The sequence below is a fragment of the Acipenser ruthenus genome, chromosome 30 (assembly GCF_902713425.1).
Source record: "Acipenser ruthenus chromosome 30, fAciRut3.2 maternal haplotype, whole genome shotgun sequence".
NCBI lineage: Eukaryota > Metazoa > Chordata > Actinopteri > Acipenseriformes > Acipenseridae > Acipenser > Acipenser ruthenus.
Genome location: NC_081218.1, coordinates 10,839,080 through 10,858,766, shown reverse-complemented (window position 1 = coordinate 10,858,766; position 19,687 = coordinate 10,839,080). Strand labels below are relative to the sequence as shown.

Sequence of the window (19,687 nt, the reverse complement as noted above, 5' to 3'; positions counted from 1 at the left end):
TAATAATAATAATAATAATAATAATAATAATAATAATAATAATAATAATAATAATAATAGAGTTCATTAAAGAGTGGATTAAACACTTTGAAAATATGGCCCTATGAATTTTCGAAGCCAGAAGTGTAATCTGGTCCATTTGATCATGTTTCAGGACAATGTTATTCACCTCCTTCAAAGCCCAATGTCGTCCTGAAAAACGCATATGAAAAACTAAATGAATTCCCCAGCAGAGCTAAAGTAGTGTACGCATGTGCGCATGGCTATCGAAGAACAGCTGGACTGCTTTCGATTACCTGTCGCAAGAATGTGTGGTCAGAACTGACGCTGGAGTGTGAACGTAAGTACAACATACAACCTTTCTTCTGAATGTATTCAGATGCAGATGCCAGTGCTTAATGCAAAAATGTAATCAAAAATTGCATATCCCTTGTTTGACAGACACAGTACAAAACCTTTATTGAATCTTTGGCTTTGGGGGATCGGAATCATACAAGCATAGGGCATCACAAGGCTTTGTCAGGATATTAAGTGTCCTCTGCATTTTGTTAATAAAGGAAATATGAGGATCCTTGGCCACCAGTATATATAAAGAGTGGACAGTTAGCTGCTGCTTAGCTGGTCGCATATAATATGGATCAGTCAGAACTCTAAGGTGAAACTATAAGTTTAAGTTCATAACTGGACTTGGTTTCTCATAGTGTGACCACACCATATGTAAAAGAAGAGATTCTTCTTTGCAGAGAGTTAGCCCGCCTGTTAAATCTGAAGTGGAATGGCCCTGTCCTTTTCTGTTCCAAACCTATGGAGGGCTGCCCAATATTTTCCATCAGTATGAACCTGCAAAGCCCCCCTATTACAAAGCCCATAATCCCAGAGAGCTTGGGTGAGGCTGCTGTATTGTCACTGTCACGTGATTGTTCTGAAGCTTTGTTTTCGCACTCTGTTTTAGCTAAGTCCTGTGGTAGTCCGGGGGAGGTACTGAATGGGCACTTTGTGTTTGAGGGCGCCCACTTTGGAGATAAGGCCAGCGTTGTTTGCGATGAGGGGTGAGTATCCCAGCTAAGCCAGAAAAGGATAAGCCATTATCCCCTCTGTTTTTAAATTCTCAATGTATTTTATTTTTTTTTGTAAAATGAATTAAGCAATGTCGATATTTACATACCTTTAAGGTAAATTGAATAGACCCCAGCAAATGCATAGTACAAGTGTGGGGAATGTTTTGTTTGTAGTGATTGCATGTTCTGTGTGGTTTTAGGTACCTGGTGGCAGGCAGGGACTACAGAGTGTGTCTAGACAAGGGCTGGGATGGACAAATTCCTTTATGTGAAGGTAAGAAGGTCGCGTATGTGAAGGTAAGAAGGTCGCAGATGTCCAACCCTGTGGCCAGGGATACATACACCTAAAGAGCCTCTTATCCGATTGTGATGAAACTTCGTTAGGTTATTCCTAAACACAGGCTGTATGAGTGTGCAGAAATGTCACGAGTAAATGGTAAATGCTAATTTCATTTGAGACATGTCTAATCATACCACTCGTGTTGCTTGCATGTTGGAGGGTATGTTTGATGACCTCACTTATTAGATAAGTACCAAACAGCTGAATCTGTCCCTTTTTTCTGATAGTTGTTAAGTGTCCAGACCCTCCAGAGATTGCAGATGGTGAAATCAGGAACCAGCGTTCAGGAGATGTGGAGTATAACACAGTTGTAGTCTACCAGTGTACAAAGGGTTTCTTGATTGGAAGCAGGGAGCTTGTTTGCACCTTGCATGGGAACTACAGCAGCTCGCCACCCCAGTGTAAAGGTATAGTATGGGCACTATCAACCAATCCCATTGTTAGACAGTCGTAACGCTGAGTTGTTCCAAATGCATCATAAAGAAAGCTGAAATGCTGCTGTCCCCTCTGTTAGACACATGCAATGTATCTCTTATCTTTGCAGAGATCAGCTGCCAGAACCCAACACTGCCAAATGGCAGGAAGACGGCAGGATTTGGCCCAGATTACAAATACAAAGATGATGTTAGTTTTGCTTGCAATGAGGGATTTGAACTCCTTGGAGAAAACGCTATTACCTGTGAAGAAAATAGTGAATGGCACCCAAAAATCCCAACATGCATTCCCCTTAAAAGTAAGTAACCTCCCTCAACACCAATAATGTGCTTTATGTTCTAGACCGTGCACCTCATTTAAAGTAACCCATCAGGGCCATCTTGTCACCTGATTATTATTGCTGTGATGCACACAGATGTGATTTTTGTCTTGACATACAGGGATGTATAGAGCACCTCCCCATCCCCTCACCCCACTATTTGTCACTGTGGATAAAGCAAGTGTGTTTCTTACAATATATAATTGTGGAAAACCTTTACTGTTAATATAGAGGTCTAATCTTTAAACACTGACACTTTTAACCTGCCAGGTGCTTTTGTCTAAAATGTCAGCATTCCTTATGAAATCCCACATGCTTAATTCATTTGAATGGAGTATTCAAACATCTCGCTGCCAAGTATTATTTGTTAACGCAACTGTTTCTTTTAAGGGACGTGTGATGCACCGCCTCCTCCTACCAAAAAGATTGCTACATTACAGCCGGGGTACATTGCAAAGTCAGAATATCAACCAGGTGATCGTGTGTACTACAATTGCAAACACGGATTCAGAAAAGATTTATCGAAGCGGGACTATATCATGTGTAAAAAAGATCTGACTTGGACCTCACTCAAATTGCGCTGCACACGTAAGGAGTTTTTTTCTTTATTGATTGATTTGTGATTTCAAACGCTTGCTCTCGCTTGTGCATTCTGTATTAGTGCTGTAGTTTATAGCAACTGCAGAGCGATATGTATTTATTTATTTATAATATGTGTCCAGTCCAGGGTATTACAGCAAGTGGATTGATTTGTTTTGATTATTTATATTATGGCATTGTCCACCAGAAATAATCAATGATCAATTCATGTAATCAAGTTTTTATTGTTTAAAATATAAATAAGTAAAAAAAAAAAAAAAAAGTACTGCAACATTTTGGACTGTGTAGGTATGGAAAGTGTCTTAGAACATGTTGTATAAATGAATCTCATTTTTAATGATCTGCAGTGAGATGAAGACTATCTGATACTGTAATATCGTCATATTTAACTCAATGTAGGAATCATTTATGATGATTTTTCTCCAGGTGTGTCATGTAAGATTCCTGCACAGATTAGGAACAGGATAATAGGGAAGATCAGAGAAAATGTGGGAGACCTTATGTTCTACAGCTGTGATGACAAGAAAAAGTCTAAATACATACAATGCGAAGACTCTGGGAAGTGGAGCAAACCTTCCCAGTGCCAAGGTATTCGTCACTTTTAAAAACTGTATTAATCATTTTCCTCTGCTGCTGTATTTTTTTTACCAGCTGCCACTCCCACCAAGCAGTGCATCACTATTAATGGGTGAAGGGGGGGGGGGGGGTTCTACATATTCTATCACTGAGTGATTATGGATTCACTTTAAGCCTGACAGAATGCTGTATTTTTCTTCTTTCAGAGTGGTGCAGAAATCCTCCACCTGCCGTCCTGAATGCAAAGCCACAGATGTCAAAGAAGGTCTTTCAGGAGGAGGACAGACTGCACTACGAGTGTGAACCAGGGTACACCAGAGACCTCTCCACCCTGGCCTATGTGACCTGTAACAATTCCAAATGGACTGGACCCACTCCGGTTTGCAGCCCTACAGGTAAGTCTGCTTCTCGTTTGCTTTTAATCTCGGTGCCTGCGAATGTTGATGCTCTAGAAAGGGGAAGTGACGCAGAGCACAAGTGTGCCGGTGCGTCCTCATTCACCACTGCATGGATCCCTCCAGGACACTTTTCAAAGCCTTACCTATGTTGAATAAGGGTTGTCTATAGTTGTGCCCCTCACACTTAACTCCCACAGTGTTATAGCATGTGATTCTAATTGTTGGTCTAGTACTGTATTTTCATTTTTTTTTACCATGGATTTACATAAATTGCTTGTCTTAATGCTGTAATAACCTCTGTTTCTTTTTTTTAATGACAAGGATAAAGGCAGTCATTTACACAGAACTGAAAATTGCCAATGTTGGTCTGTAGAACGCTAAAGAACCGATTTCCTCCGAATGGATGACTCAAGCTTCAAGATTACACAGAAATAAAAAGCATGTCCACTGTTTTTCTGCATGGAAATATCATGTAGAAATATAAGCACATGTTATTTTACAAAGTACAGAGCATTCTATTTTTTTAAGGCTTAAATGCATTTATGGCAAAGAAGATGTAGAGAAAGACGATACAAGTTTGACAATTCACATTTACATAACTAAAACTGTATGCCTGTTTATATTTCCTTCTCCATTAAACATTTTCATACTTGCTACATTTTGCCCTTCTATCAATGAATGAATTAATATTCTCTCTCTTTCTCTAAACATTCATCCCTTTGTTCCATTTATATAATGTGGCCAGGGGTAATTGAATGAATGATTGTATTGTATATATATTGTAATGAAGCCCAGCCCTTCGTAGACGTTGTGCTTTTTCAAATAATACTCAAGACACCAGAATGCCGAAAAACAGTGTAGTGTATATTCGTTTACAACACTAAACTAAACAGACAGAATTGCTGTCTAAACAGGGACAGGCTGAACCCATTTACACCTGTAAACACATATGTTACTTTTTCTTTCAATAGTTTTCTTCCATACTGGCTCGTTTTCACCTCTCTCCCCAACACTCAAGCACAACGCCTCCTTCAAAGCCCCCACAATTATCAATTTCAATTTTACAATTAAATAATAAGCCTTTTTTGAGGTGGAGTGCATGTTTCTAAACCCAGGGTCCTAAAGCCTGCAAATTAAGGTTAGAAACATATACTCCATCACTATATATATATATATATACAGTGTGTATATATATATATATATATATATATATATATATATATATATATATATATATATATATATATACACACAGTTGTAGTCAAAAGTTTACATACCCCAATGGTATAATTTCCAGAAATTTCTCAAAAACATATAGGAAAAATCTTTTGTAGCAAAAGTTTTGCTTTTGTGGATGAGGAAGAAAAGTTACAAGAAATAGATGTCTACAATTATTTATTTCAGCAGTTTAAAGAAGAATAAAATGAAGGTTCTGGAATGGCCTAGTCAAAGTCCCGGTCTAAATCTGATTGAGAATCTTTGGTATTGTGCACAAGAGAAGTCCTTGGAATTTGAATGAACTGGAACAATTTTGCTTTGAAGAATGGTCGAAAACACAAAAAAATCATGCCAAAAATTCATTGACAAATAACCTAATTGTTTAAAAGAGGTTATTATTGCTAAAGGTGCCTCAACTAGCTATTAATTTCATTTTCCTTGTCAGGATATGAATACTTTTGAATTAGCATTTTTTGAGTTTTGCAAAAAAAAAAAAAAAAAAAAAATGCTGAAATAAATAACTGTAGACATCTATTTCTTGTAACTTTTTTTCCTCATCCACAAAAGCAAAACTTTTGCTACAAAAGAGTTTTCCAATAATTATTTGTTTGAGAAATTTCTAATTTCAAATTTCTAATTCCTAATTTCCATTAGGGTATGTAAACTTTTGATTACAAATGTATGTATATTATATACAGTACATACATACATACATACATACATACATACATACATACACAGTAGACCCACATTAATCCGTCTGGAGCCTGAATTAGTTAAAAACATGGATTAGCCGAAATTGAGTTTACTGTTTAGGAAATCTACAGCTATTAATTGAAAACCTGAAAAATGCAATAATACAAATAAAATATACTATAATGTCCCAACAAAAGATACACTGTGCATAATCAGCGTTGCTCAGAGACGGAGAGAGCTGCTTTAAAAAGTCACTGATCTTGCTCCGAGTCTTTAAGTGTCGTAACTGCTCTTCATATTCAGACTGCCAGGCTAAGAGAGTCTTAAATCTGCTTTCTGCTAGCTTCTCACTGTTCAATAACTACAATACAGTGCTGTCCGTTGCCATGCACTATACTGTACTCAATTGAATTGAATTAAATGATGACTTGGCTTCTGCACAGATACGCTGATTTCTGCACTAATGCATTTTGATAATGTACTGTATTAAACCACACGGATGATTGAAAACACAAGTTATTGAAACAGAAATTTACGGGAGTCTACTGTATATATACAACAGTGTGAAGGCAAGTACCTTCATCAGTGAAATAGTAATCAGTTCCAAAGCTTGGAAACGTAATTTATAAATCTGTTCCATAAGGTGCGCTTCACACCTAGAAAAAAAAGCGTGAAAGAGGGATTTAAAACATGTTTCCCCCCTGAACTCCCTTACCAATTTCTTGTTTCAGGATTTATTATCAAAATAAAGTTATGCACCAGCACTGTGTCCCTGGAAAGCAGTGTTGCTGTTCTGTTGATAGTGGGATGGAAGGGTTGATAGGATGAAATAATATTTACGATCCTGGGGGTGTGAATGTCTAATAAAGATGGACGTTGGGAGGTTCCCTTATAACCACCTACTGTTGCAAGTTGTTGCAAGAGCGTGCCCGTTTATTTCAGACTGCATCAACAAGGGCCGGTTTGGGATTATTACACTGAGTGCACAGAAAAGATGTGGAAGACTAAAATAAACACACTCATAAATCATTAATATAAAGCTCCTGGTTACTGGACACTCTGGCTCAGGGGTGTCCAATCACGGTCCTGGAGGTTCCATTCCACTCCACGTTTAACAAGTAAAATGAGACCATGAACAACTTCAGGATGGAGGTGTAATTAGTGCAGTTACACAATTTAGAACAGGGTTGGAACAAAGACCAGGAGTGGAAGGACCATCTTTAAACACCCCTGCTCTAGCTATATACTACTCATGACTGATAACTAATCATTACCAAGCAAAAGAACAGTTAAAAAGTGAAATATCCTTACATTGGGGAGGTTCCTTGTCATAGGTCCCATCTGCTCTGCACACAAGCTTATCACTTCCTTCCAGACTCCCGTGTATACATTTGTAGCGGACAGCCGTGTTGTACACGACTCTTCCATGAGACAGGATTTCACCATCTTCAATCTCGGGAGGGTCTGGGCAGTTGACAACTAGAGAATAAAGACACGGAAATACTGTAACACACATGGGGTGAATTTCTGTTTTAGAAAACTATACTATATTTTGTTATTTGGATTTATAATTAACAAATCAATGTCAGTCTTTCAAAGTACAAGCCTGTTTCACTATAACACTAGGCCCTGTACACAAAGCTCTGTGAAACCCTGTGCAAACTCGTAAAATCTTACTCCAAATGGTCACTCCAAATCCTCTGGAGTAACTAAACCAGAAATAAACAAGTTATAAATTTAATTTAGTGACTTGTGAAAAAATGTAAGTTGTCACTTCTTAGTTTTTAGAATTACAATTGATGTTTCTGGGTGGGGTTTTTTTCGCCTTCAGAAAAAAAAAAAAAAGACTGTGCTAACGACAATTAGGAGTAAATAGCTTTGAGAATCCCGTGTTGAAACGTCTGAAGACAATTGCACACGATATTCCAAGTCAAACCAGGGTAAGCTTACTTACTGTCGCATTTCGGTATGAAAGGAAACCATTTTCCATTTTCCTTGCAAGTTATAAACCAGCTGGAGCCATTGAGAATATATCCATGGTTGCAAGCAAAGCTAACAACATCGTTATACTTATAGATAGGTCCAAATCCTGCTTCCTTTCTTCCATTTTCCAATTTTGGGTTAGGGCATAATGGAAACTCTATAGGAAGATATAGAAATATTATATGTTTGTCAAAATATATTATTGCTATGCGGTAGCATAGACTTTCTTAACTAACCCTTTATGATGTCTGCAAAAATTCAGAGTGCTTCTTATTGAATTTTTAAAACCTTTTTCCTTAACTAAAAAAAGCCCGGCGTTTTGGAGATTTTTAAAAAGGTCAGATGAGAGGTATTTAAAACAGATCAAACAGAATTTACTGTAAAAAGCAAGCTTTCTGAGAATAGTAAAACGATTGTATAAAACAAGTGCACGGCAAATTGCATTGTTTTATTCCTCTGTGCATTCACTGGGCTAGATTCTCAAAGCTAAGTCGTCATTAGCACAATTTTTACCGGAAAGAAGAAATCCAAATTCTAATACAAATCAGAAACGACTTAAGACTAATTCAAAGTTCCTCAGTTAAGAGTCTTAGTTATGTATAGCTGGTTTGGTAACTCTGTTGTGTGTGTTTCTCCTTTCTGATGCTCTCGAGTAAATAGCTTTGAGAATGTAGCCCATTGTCTGTAATAATTAACAGGCAATACCTTCACATTGAGGAGGCTTGCTGCTGTAGTTTCCTTGGGCGGTGCAGACAAGCTCCTTGTTTCCAATCAAGACACCCTTTTTACACCTGTACAGTATAACTGTGGAGTAGACGACATTTCCTGAAGGCAGGTTCATGATTTCTCCATCTTCAATCTCGGGAGGGTCTGAACACTTAACAACTAAAGGGAACAAAATAAGACGCACACAGGGTGATTTGCAAAGCTTTAAAGCAATATTTGCTCTCCATTTTCTGAAAGCAATTGTAAAAAATTTTTCTCAAATGCAAATCGACCAAGGGACAATGTAGATATGGGAAAAATCAGACATGAAATGGTCTTTTTTTTGGAAGTTATAAAAAGGGGAGCACATTTTGCACCGGAGCAAAAAGCTTTCATCCTGTAAAAATCACGAGAGGAATTCCATGACAAAATTCACTGGCCTTCTTACTTTTACATAGAGGGACTTGTCCATCCCAGCCATCTGCATAGCACCGTCTGGTGCCCCTCCCAACGAGCTGGTACCTGAAACAGGACAGAACATGTTCAGAAAAATTCTCCAAGGGTAGGAAACTCCAAAACCCTGCTTAGAAAGGGCTGCGAAAGGGTTGTGTGATGAATACCGAGTCTGTTAAATGCTGTGCTGATCCCAGTCATGCTACCCACCAACAGATTATGTGCTGTTATTATGTGCTGCAGTTTGAAATATGCAGATTTTTCAAAGACGCCTGCTTGATGCTGTTTCCTGGTACTTCTGGCGATGCATCATGTGACATACCGCACAGGAAGTGATGTGACCAGGAAGAAACACAACCAGCAAAGAACTGAAATATCATCAACACAAGAAAAAGGGGCACCAGCGATAATGTTGCCAGTGCCAAGCTGGGAAAAACATTGGGAACCTTGGTTAGCGCTTTTTAAAGGCAGGGGTGACAGATCACTCATTCCTGTACAACTGCTTGGTATCAGAACAATACTGTCGCTCTTAAAGGGCTGTCTTGTATATGGCACAGTGCTGCAGGAAGAGTGAGGTTGAGAACACACTGCTGCAAGGAGAGTGAGATTGAGAACACAGTGCTGCAAGGAGAGTGAGATTGAGAAAACAGTGCTGCAAGGAGAGTGAGGTTGAGAACACAGTGTTACAGGGAGAGTGAGATTGAGAACACAGTGCTGCAAGGAGAGTGAGATTGAGAACACAGTGCTGCAGGGAGAGTGAGATTGAGAACATACAGTACTGCTTCAGAACCTTTTGTAAATATATTCCTCAAACTCACCCCTCATTGCATTCAGCGTAAACCTCATCTCCAAAGAGGTGTCCTCCACCAGAATGGAAGTTTCCATTCAGAATCTCCCCGGGAAAGCCACAGGACTTTCCTAGAATGCACAATGCAGTAATTCATTAACTAATTCAACTTGTTTTATTATATCTTTTTACAGCCTGTTTATTGTATTTATCTATATTAATAAAGTGTTTCAATGAACCACACAATGGGGAAACGCCAGCAGGATTAATACAGAGTTAAAAGACTACCCACTGTCATCACTAACTGTCATAATCAACAATATAACCAATACATTTATGTGACAGTAATCCCTCATCATTGTAAGTCACTAAACATTATCCAAATAATTATCAAGTACGTGCTTTACCGGAAATGTGTGAAAGTAACATATATCCCTAACCCCATGTACTTACGTTCACACTTCAAGGTCAATGCTGACCACATCTTATTGATACAAGTAATTGATGCAGATCCAGCTGTCCTCACATACCCACTCTGACAGTAGTAAGCAACTTTAAATCCCTCTGTAAACTCAGATGGTGAATGGGCTTGATATTCTTTTCTCAGTATGGTATGGTCATAATATGGAGGATAGTCACATTCTCCTAAAATGAAAGGGATCTACATTCATCTGGGATCATACTGTATTTTACCAAGATAGACAGACAGACAAACAGATAGGCAGACAGACAGATGAATATCCATATATCAAAGTTTACCATGGTAATTTTACGTTTTTTAATTATCCGTTTGATAACCCTGTGCATTTGGCGTAGTATTTTCGGGAACTGAGATTTCCAAATCATTATTTAAACTTTTCTGGACCTTGCACTTCTGTCAATACTGGATGTACGATTAATTAAAAAAAAAAAAAAAAAAACATTTACATGAAAGTCCTCGGCCTACTTGTTTTCAAAGGACAACACGTTCTGTGTCAGGCTCTACTTCAGTGGGACCCCCTGTGTCTGCTGGTTTTCATTCCAACTGAGCTCTCAATTACTTAAGTAGACCCTTAATTGAACTAATAATTTGCTTAATTAGACCTTTTTAATTGTTCTCAGCTCCTAAAAAGTTGCAGATTGCAAGTTACTTATTAAATGTTGCAGTTAACTTGAAATCTGCAACTGTTTCAGAGCTGAAAACAAGTAAAAAGATCTAATTAAGCTAATTATTAGTTCAGTCTAGTTAAGTAATTGAAAGCTCAGTTGGAATGAAAACCAGATGACACATGGGGTCCCTGAGGACCGGGGTTGGGAAGCCCTGTTCTACTTTGAAGCATGTTCCTGTAACACACTCACACACACAAATACAAACCATTTTAAAGCAAAATGAAGAGACTGAATGGGAATAGTGATGTACGTGGTGTGAATTAACAAAACAATCTATGCATTGAGAAATAAAGCAATCATTACTGCGAAATAACGCAGTATCATCTCATAATAATGTAATAAATATGTTTTTCTTTGTGGCACTAATGAGCTTCCGTAGTTTGTAATAGATTCAAATAAATGAAAAGTTACATCCTTGCCAAGTTTTCAGATTATTATTATTTTTTTCCGTTAGTAGTTTACTGCATGTTGGTTTTATATGTACTTTTGGTCCATAATGAAGAACACAGGCAAAGCCTTAATACACAAAGCCAGCAACAACATTCTGCATTTTAGAAAACTCTTCACAGACTGACACCACTGCAAACCCACTTCTCACATGATTTAGGGAATTGTGGGTTAAACCAAACGGAGCCAGAGAGTTTTAGACTGTTGGAAGACATTTTTGATATTGTTCTTTGAGATGTGATTTCACAGGGTCGGCCGATCGATTTCAGTCAGCTCGCAAAGTTTAAACATGTTTAATATTTTGAGATGCGATTCCCTCGCACTGGCAGTGTGTACTGGTGTGTAGTGCATATTTATGAAGATATAATATTTAACATTAATACCTCAATATCCTAGGACACCATCCCCACACCCCCACCCAATAAATTGGTAACATACAAACATTAGTTAATATTAATTTCTTAATAGATATAGGGCGATGTCTCCATTATGTGATTACCGTAATATTTAAATATAAAAATTCATAAATTATTCAATGTTTTCAAACATATCAAAAGAACTAGAGAAATAGAAATATGAGGCTAAGTTATAAAAATGTGCTTTTCAGTTTCAATATCGAGAGATTATACCAGTCAAATAACTACGTCAATAACCTAACACTAAAAATATATATAGGTTTAAGCATCTCAAATCAATCATATTTTAGTGCTCATAACAGGCAAAAAGAAAATGAACACATCAAAATTAAGTTTATTAAGGCTCACAAAAGTAAGTTAGAAATCATGGTACCAGAATTATAAGTATAGACACAAGCTGGAATAAAACATTTCTACAAATATTTTTGTAAGCCACGTCTGTTGTGTTGGAACTAAGACTGCATTTTTGTTTCAGTTAGGAAGTAGTTTCAATTGCCTTTAGTATTGTTTTAATTCAGAGTTACTTCACACTTGTAGATAAACTCAATCAATGTTTAAATGGTTCTAACGTGTGCAGTTGTTGTTTTCAAACGCACACAATATCATGAGTTCAGTTAAAGTATTATATTGTTTCAATTGTTCATCAAAGTATAATTGTTTGTATTTTTAATCTTAGCAAAGCGTTACGTTGCATTAAACGTTTTTACTTCTGGTTTGCATGCATCCACCAGGTGTCGCACTTCTTAAGACAATTGTGGCTTTCAGACAGACATTTTTAACAGATAAGAACCAGCTTAGTTTGTTTAGACCAGACTGGCAGGTCAGCACAGCAAGTAATCTCAACTATTCCCTAATGTAAATCTTAACGACATTCTGTTACTAATATCTAGTCCTTTGAAGCAGAGCTAGAGAATGTTAAGGGTTGAAGGAAGGAAGGGGACGACAAACTCAATTAACATCACAGCATCTAAATGTAATTTATCACAGTACATGCAATCTCTTCCACAGGTGTTGTGCCAAATAGCAGCAGGATTTGGCACCTTAGGTAGAGCCACCAGTAGTGTCTCCTAGACAGGAGTTTCTTACTGCGTATCTTCTTCTGAATAACATTTGTGCCATAAATGCATGACATGACTTGTAAACTGCTGAGACCGGTAAACCCTAAACGCTTGTGACCTGAACTGGATTGAAACCCAGGCCTCTAGAAGTTGCAGTCCAGTGCAGTAACCCTTGTACCCAAGATTAAAGCAGGTTTGTGTGTGTGTGATATAGTTGCATTTGCTGAGATTTCTTTTAATTTGCTGTTGTTTTGCTGCCAGAAAGCTGACAAGGCACTCTGTAGGCCCGGATCCATGGTTCATGTAGCGGTCTGTATTCTTTGTCCAGATCACAGCTGCGCATGGTGCAAGGTCAGACTCCCTGCAATCACAGAACTTGATAGCATAGAAGTTGCCAACGTTGTTACCCGCGCTGTCATTTTAAAGTCGTGGGATCTTTAGGTTTTAGTGTCTCGTCCAACACAGACCCATGCCGTGGTGCTGGCAGATTGCTGTAACTGTACATGGCAGCTGCTGGTGTTTAACGCAAGCAAGCTGGTATTAATGTCCTGATTGGAAAGTCCTGGCGGCCCAGAGATGTATTTCTACACCCAAATGCACGATCGAAAAAAAAAAACATCCTGAAAAAAGAGTAATATACACACTTTTAAGTAAAGGAGTTAAACACCATTAATTACTGTTTATTAAACATGCCAAACACCCATGAAAAAAGGTTGTATTTTACCTTTAATGTGGCTGTCTTTGTACTAGCCTGAGCGAGGTGGAATTTCTGTAATGTGGCTAGAAACCACAGGGAAGAAATTATACCAAATACATTTTTCTTTTAAAAATTCAAAACACAAGCTGTATTTGTTAATTTGATACATTCTAAATCAATATTTCTTCACAGAAAAAAAAGTAAATCCTTAGTTTTGGCTACAAACCACTGTGTCCTGTTTTGAGAAAAACCAGTCAAGTTAGAGGTGCCTGTAATCAGACCAGTGAAATTTCACACCAGCTATGAAGATCATCACGTAATTAATGGAGATTTATCATCACTGTGGGGAGGAAAACACCAAGAAATTTATCAGTTAGGCTTCAGTTTCTTATTTTATATTGAGGCGTCATTAAAGCATTTGAAGGGCTGTATTTGTAGAATTAAGAGTTATATTTATACTTTTGCAGTTAACAAAATTAGAGTAAGTTTAACAATATAGTTAAAGATAAAAGTTAAATAACAGGTAGATGCCAGTTAAAAATGCTCCAAAGAATGACAATGTAGCCTGTCCTCAAATGAGGACAATGGCAGTGAATGTGTTAAGACATGATTACACTGACTGCAATTCCATGGAACTGAGGTTAGGTTAGGGTTTCATGTGAACTGTGTCATTTGATCAGTAATTTAATGAGAACACTTAAGCAGTAAAACTTGATGCCCTGAAGTAATGTACTATATTGTTCTGATTAGAAGGACAGTAATATCTTATTACGAGCTGTAACATAAAAAATCACAGGTTCACTGTCATATCCACAAGTAGTTTTCCCTGAAGAATGATTTTATTTTCGAACTAATAAAAACTGAGTGTTCTCTAAGCCGAAGTGTTCTCTCTAAGACAGAGTGTTCTAAGACGGCGTTGACCACCAGACACAATATGAATCAATAAATAAATAAATAAATATTTATTACTTGCCATGAGTCATGACGCACGTGCATCAACATATGAAATTAATAGAATAAGAGAAAATCAATAGACAAGTGTATGTTAATAAATGCTAATAATGAAGTAACAGACTAAATTAACACAGGACCCCTACACATGTTAAAATAATGCAGCAGCAGCTCTAGATTAATTACGAATACCTGTACAGAAGCAACATTCAAGACATGCTCAAAATTATTTAACAGAATGGCGAAGCAACTCACCAGAATGGAAAACACCAAATTGCTCGGCGACTCGTGTCTGTTTCAGGTTTTTTTCAGGAGCTCGAACAATTTCCCACTTTTTGTAGCAAGAGAAACAGCAACGCGTTTCATCCTTTGTTTACATGCCACTTTGCAGCGAGGACGTGCACGCATGGAAATCAGAATACAAAACGAGGCAATGATATGACGGCGGTTCTGGAAAGATTTAATAAACCAGTCATGGTGGCTCAAGACACTCTCGCAATGACAAGTCACATTTGAAAAGATTGAATAAAACATTTGAATTTAAGTTTGATGATGATGAGTTTTCAGGTTACAAAACAGTACTGTATCAGCTGTGAACGAATCGCTATCGGTGCCAAAAAGGTGTTCTTATAAGTGAAGTTCCTGTTCCTTTAGCCGGAGCATTTACAATGGGAAAAATCTGTTTCACCACAAGGGTGTTCCCTTAGGCGAAGCGTTCTCTTAGGAGGTGTTCCTGTACACGGAGACTACTGTAGTACTAACCGCAGTAGTAGTGGCCTTGGGATTATCAGATAAATACATTTGTTTTACTAACGATATGGTAATGTGGTTATATCTGAAAGGAATCTTGGTCAGACAAGACCAGACAATATCAAAACAACATTTTTTGGTGACATTTACGCACCCCCTCTCTGCCTCCAAAAAGTCACTTCCATGGAACAAACAAGAACACTTTAGCATTACAAGAAAAACTCTCAACAAAATCAGTGGTTTTGCCAACTTAAACTACAAAATATCGACAAGTCTTACTCTTTAAGATAAAAATAACAAAACCTATTAACAAATTCACTTGGGCTCAATAATTTTTGGTGTCTAACTGAATTTAACAGTAGGCTAATAAATGAGTTCAAGCTAATTAGAAATCAGCATATTCATCATACCTACAGGAAGACTATATACAGTGATAAAGGTGGGCACAAACACTTCCAGATGTTCTACACAGATGCTGCTGCCCAAGGCTCTGAAAACAGGAAGAATCTGTTTCCCAGCAGCACCAGACAGTAAAATGAATGTAAAACAGCCAACCACTGTACTTCAATACTGCATGATTGCAAACATCATAAAAAGATATGATAGGAGATTAGACAAGTACTAAGTAAGAGTGGGGACAGCTAGACAGAGGCAGGCAAAAATGGTGTGGTAGGCTGCCAGAGTGCACCAGTAAACTACAGGGCAGAGTTCCTGTCTGCTGCAGCGGGTTTGTGTATTTTTGGGAAGTGAACAGGAAAATGACCTCATCCTGGAAAACGTACTCCATGGCAGCTCCCCGCAGCAGTCAGAAAAGGTTACCGTGCAATTAGAGAGTTTGCTCATTTCTGTACATATAATAGCAGCATGCCAATGCCAGCCCTGTCTGAAAGCATGTTATCTCTCAGATACTGTACAGTATAAAACAGTTTTGTTTTATTGTCCTCATGTTTGTACTGTCTGTCACCCTTCACATATTTGGATACATATGTAGAACCGCTGTTCCAATTGTCATGAAATGTGGTATTAAAATTATTTAGTTTCAGTTTTTGAGACTATCAGATTCTAGGGATTTATGGCAGTTTTTTTTTCATCTTACTGATAGTTCTAATTTAGAAGGTACAGCCATTGTTTGTGTTAATACTGTATTTCCCTTTTGCTTTTATTTATGTATCCTACAGCATATTTCAGAGAATGAGATCACTACAGTTGGGTGTTGACCTTTTTGTTCCTCAGAAAGTGGATGCAGTTTGGCTGTAACCGTGTTGCTTTGTGGCTGCGCTTGTTCCTGTGTAGATTGCATTTACAGATCTAAACTATCAGCTGTCCAGACCGCAGCAATGCTGCACGTACAAGCTGATGCACAGCATTTGTGCAGCATGCAGAGTGTCCTCTACTCTCCAACCACCACACTCACTGTCTTTATTCCTTTCAAACCCAGGCGTCCAGTGGTACTGTAAAGGATTACTCCAATACAGCCCACTTTGCCACAAGCTTTCTGGTTTTGAGTCTCTTACATGGCAACAGGCTTTGGGAAAGCTTGTCTCCTCAATGATCTGTCTTTAATTACAGGTCTGATCTTGAGCTGTTCATTTTGTCCTGCAGCTCAGCACTTAGGATTTCCACTAAGATGACGGAGGATGAGATAAAGAAGCTGTTGTCCATTAGGGAAAATAATTGTAACAAACAGACAGGGTGATCGTGGAATCTGTTTGAAATATTTCCTTAACCTAATATTATCAGTTGGCCGTACCTGTTTCCCTTGCTCTAAACTAATCAATATTTAATTTGTTCCCACCCTGGTGTTAATCAATGAAACCCTAGCCCAGCTTACAAAAATCCAGACCTTAAAAACCTTTGTACGCAAAAAGGCAATTAAAACAAAAAATCTGATGAAACGTACGATGTATTGGTGACGTTCAGTTAATGTATAGATACTCTTTGAGCCATTTTCAGTTAATCATTTTAATGCAGTGGTTTGTTCAGAGAGATTTCTTACGGCAGTAGTTCATCAGATATCTGAAAAAGTGACTGATCCTTGTTAATAACACCTGTTCATGACTGAATGAATACTGCAAATATTCTCTATAAATGTAGGAAATACCTTGTATCTTACTACACAAAGGTGTTGGACTGATTCTGAATAATGCCCTGAAGGCTAAACTACGTAGTAAATGATGAACATTATTGTAGGTTACTGTGGTTTTTAGTTCCAGTAACCAGAATTAGCCAAGCATGTCTCAATTCTGTACAGGAAATGACGCCTGATACTGCAAAACTATAATCAGTCACAGGAAAAATATTACCCACATTAGAAATTCATATTGTTATGCAATAGGGTTGTTTTTCTAAACAAGTAACAAAACAAACCCATCCTGTTAGTTGCCAGCGAGCTGTAACCTTGATAATCTACTCTCACCAGGAATCTAGACCTTTGAATGGCTGATTTGCATCTGTGCCAAACATCATACCTTCCACCTGACTCTTTTGTTTGGCACGTAACGATATCAGATACACTATGTAAATTTGCACAGTCATTGTGCAGTCTTCCCATGTGTTCCTTGGGCTATATGCATTTACCATAGTTTACCATGGGTAGCCATATTTATTAATATGGTTTACAATGCTACCTATGATTTACGGTGCTTTCACGTTGCATTACTACACTTTGGCATGCTTTTACTATGAGAAACTTTTCTAAGAGCCGAATATCAAAAAGGCAACCGTTGCTTCTTTGCTCTCTGCCCATGAAATGCCCAGCTGCCCACTCGCTGTCAGAAAAGACTTGGAAACAGATGCATGAGGCTTGATTCTCAAAGCTCTTTACACAATATGTCATTTTGGTTAGTACATTGCATTAGGAAATGTTGCAATGCAGGATGGCATTCAGCTTGATCAACAGACCTGTGTGTGTCCCAATCGAACAGTGGGTTGGTTAGAGAGATGGCCCCGGTGCCAGCTAAAGGAACTACGTGCCATCTTACCTGTCCGCAGAAACAAGGAAATGAAAATCGATACGAACATGATTCAAATTACAGGAAGTATTTAATCACAAAGGATTAATTTTCCTAACGTAATGTTTGTGTTATTGCAAAAGCCAGGCACAAAGAAACACGCTATACTTACGGAACTGTATTATTTACAGAAGGTATGACCAAAATTCTTAAGGAATGCATGCATGCATTGCCATCGACGACTCATTGGAATGGGCTTGGCGGATGTACCTTTCCTTTGCCACTACGCACTCTGCGGTTTCCAGTGAAGTTATCTTTAATAGACTTGAGTAGAAATATCTAAAGTAGGCAAATATAGTTTAATCAAGTTTTCAGGAATATTCAGAAACAAAAACTCCACTTGAAAGCGCGCTAGTGAAAACAAAGCGCCCTATTCACGAGCTCCCTCATAAAATCAAACAGCAAGACGACAATGCTAATAGGTGGACAGTGGGGCAGGCATGAAGTCTGACTATGAAGATTGTAAAACAGAACAAGCCCTAGACCGGCAATATTGAGAATATCTATTAACGGAGGAAGTCGGTGCGTTTCTATTTATATGACAGTAATTAACATATCATAAATACCTAGAGTACCACTCATCCGCCCTTTCAACGGGTCAACAAACCGATCCGGGTCCCACAATGTTGTTGGATACTGAGTTTATTTTATAGCGTAACTTTAGTGATATCGTTGACTACAGTTTTAAATTAGATACCGTTTAAACAAAGTAACATAAACATGCAAATTGAGTAAATAAACTTGTGGTTGCTGCAGATTCCTGGTACCTAATCGCGTTTTTAAATTCAAACACACTGCAGCCAGACCACGTGGCCCACATCACTAGCACTGAATAGTAAGAAACAGAAATATTGTCAGTAAAATACATAAGGGGACTAGAAAAATATGAATAAAGCTATAACTACATTTTAAACATTAGTAAGCACTGCTTCAATCCCGGGGGGTTATTTATTTACTTATTAACTTGTGATCCTGATTAGGATTAAAAAATAATAATAATAATAAAACATCAGATATATGACGTAGGGACAGGCTGACACCCGCCTGTATGCCCAGAATGTTTTATAACATAAGCTAGAGAAAGGGAAGAGCAAATGCCATATTTATACACACACGTTTTAAAACTCAGTTGTAGTTAAAAGTATGTACTCAGGGCCGGTTTAACCTATACGCAAATTAAGATGTAGTGTGTAGGGCCCAACCCCCGAAGCCGCCGTTTGTTCATGCTGGCTGACGGACACACACAGAGGAAGAGAGCGCACAGGTTACTTTCGGTTATTCTTTTATGAATGCTAGCTTTTTTTATGTCTGTGATCCATATTGCGTCATGTTGTGTTCTATGTTCCCACATATGTTTGAATGTTAATTAAAATGATCATTAACAACAGTGAGATTTAATTATTATCACTCGCAGGTGATCTCTGTCGTAGAAGGCAATTAGGCATACACAGTTTAATGCCCAGCTATGATGATCATAAGGTTACCATGTGGCTCCAGATTAACCGGACGCTGTGAGACAGAACGGGATTTCAAACTTGCCCCTAAATTGAAATAAATGAAGGTGTAAATGAACCATCCTTAGCTACAATTAATAATGGTGCTTAAATACCCGCATGCGCGTCAAATAATTGTATTATACC

The 19,687-nt window shown here is 37.9% G+C and overlaps 2 protein-coding genes across 2 annotated transcripts in view; one reads left to right on the top strand and one right to left on the bottom strand.

The window, feature by feature from the left end:
- The window catches only part of LOC117430300 (zona pellucida sperm-binding protein 3 receptor-like), a 34,105-nt gene that overhangs the window by 1,670 nt on the left and 12,748 nt on the right, over positions 1-19,687 (top strand). The window contains exons 2-9 of the mRNA XM_059004551.1: positions 155-340; positions 953-1,049; positions 1,259-1,332; positions 1,626-1,805; positions 1,943-2,131; positions 2,543-2,740; positions 3,179-3,340; positions 3,535-3,723. Of these exons, the coding sequence (XP_058860534.1) occupies positions 155-340; positions 953-1,049; positions 1,259-1,332; positions 1,626-1,805; positions 1,943-2,131; positions 2,543-2,740; positions 3,179-3,340; positions 3,535-3,723 (1,275 nt within the window). The remainder of the gene's footprint in view (positions 1-154; positions 341-952; positions 1,050-1,258; positions 1,333-1,625; positions 1,806-1,942; positions 2,132-2,542; positions 2,741-3,178; positions 3,341-3,534; positions 3,724-19,687) is intronic.
- LOC117395116 (C4b-binding protein alpha chain-like) lies at positions 5,831-10,331 on the bottom strand. Its single transcript, XM_034918881.2, has 7 exons — positions 10,022-10,331; positions 9,600-9,699; positions 8,777-8,850; positions 8,329-8,508; positions 7,595-7,780; positions 6,952-7,119; positions 5,831-6,296 (listed from the first exon to the last, which is right to left on the bottom strand). Exons 1-7 carry the CDS (start codon positions 10,050-10,052, stop codon positions 6,238-6,240), a joined length of 798 nt encoding a protein of 265 aa, XP_034774772.2. The 5' UTR covers positions 10,053-10,331; the 3' UTR covers positions 5,831-6,237.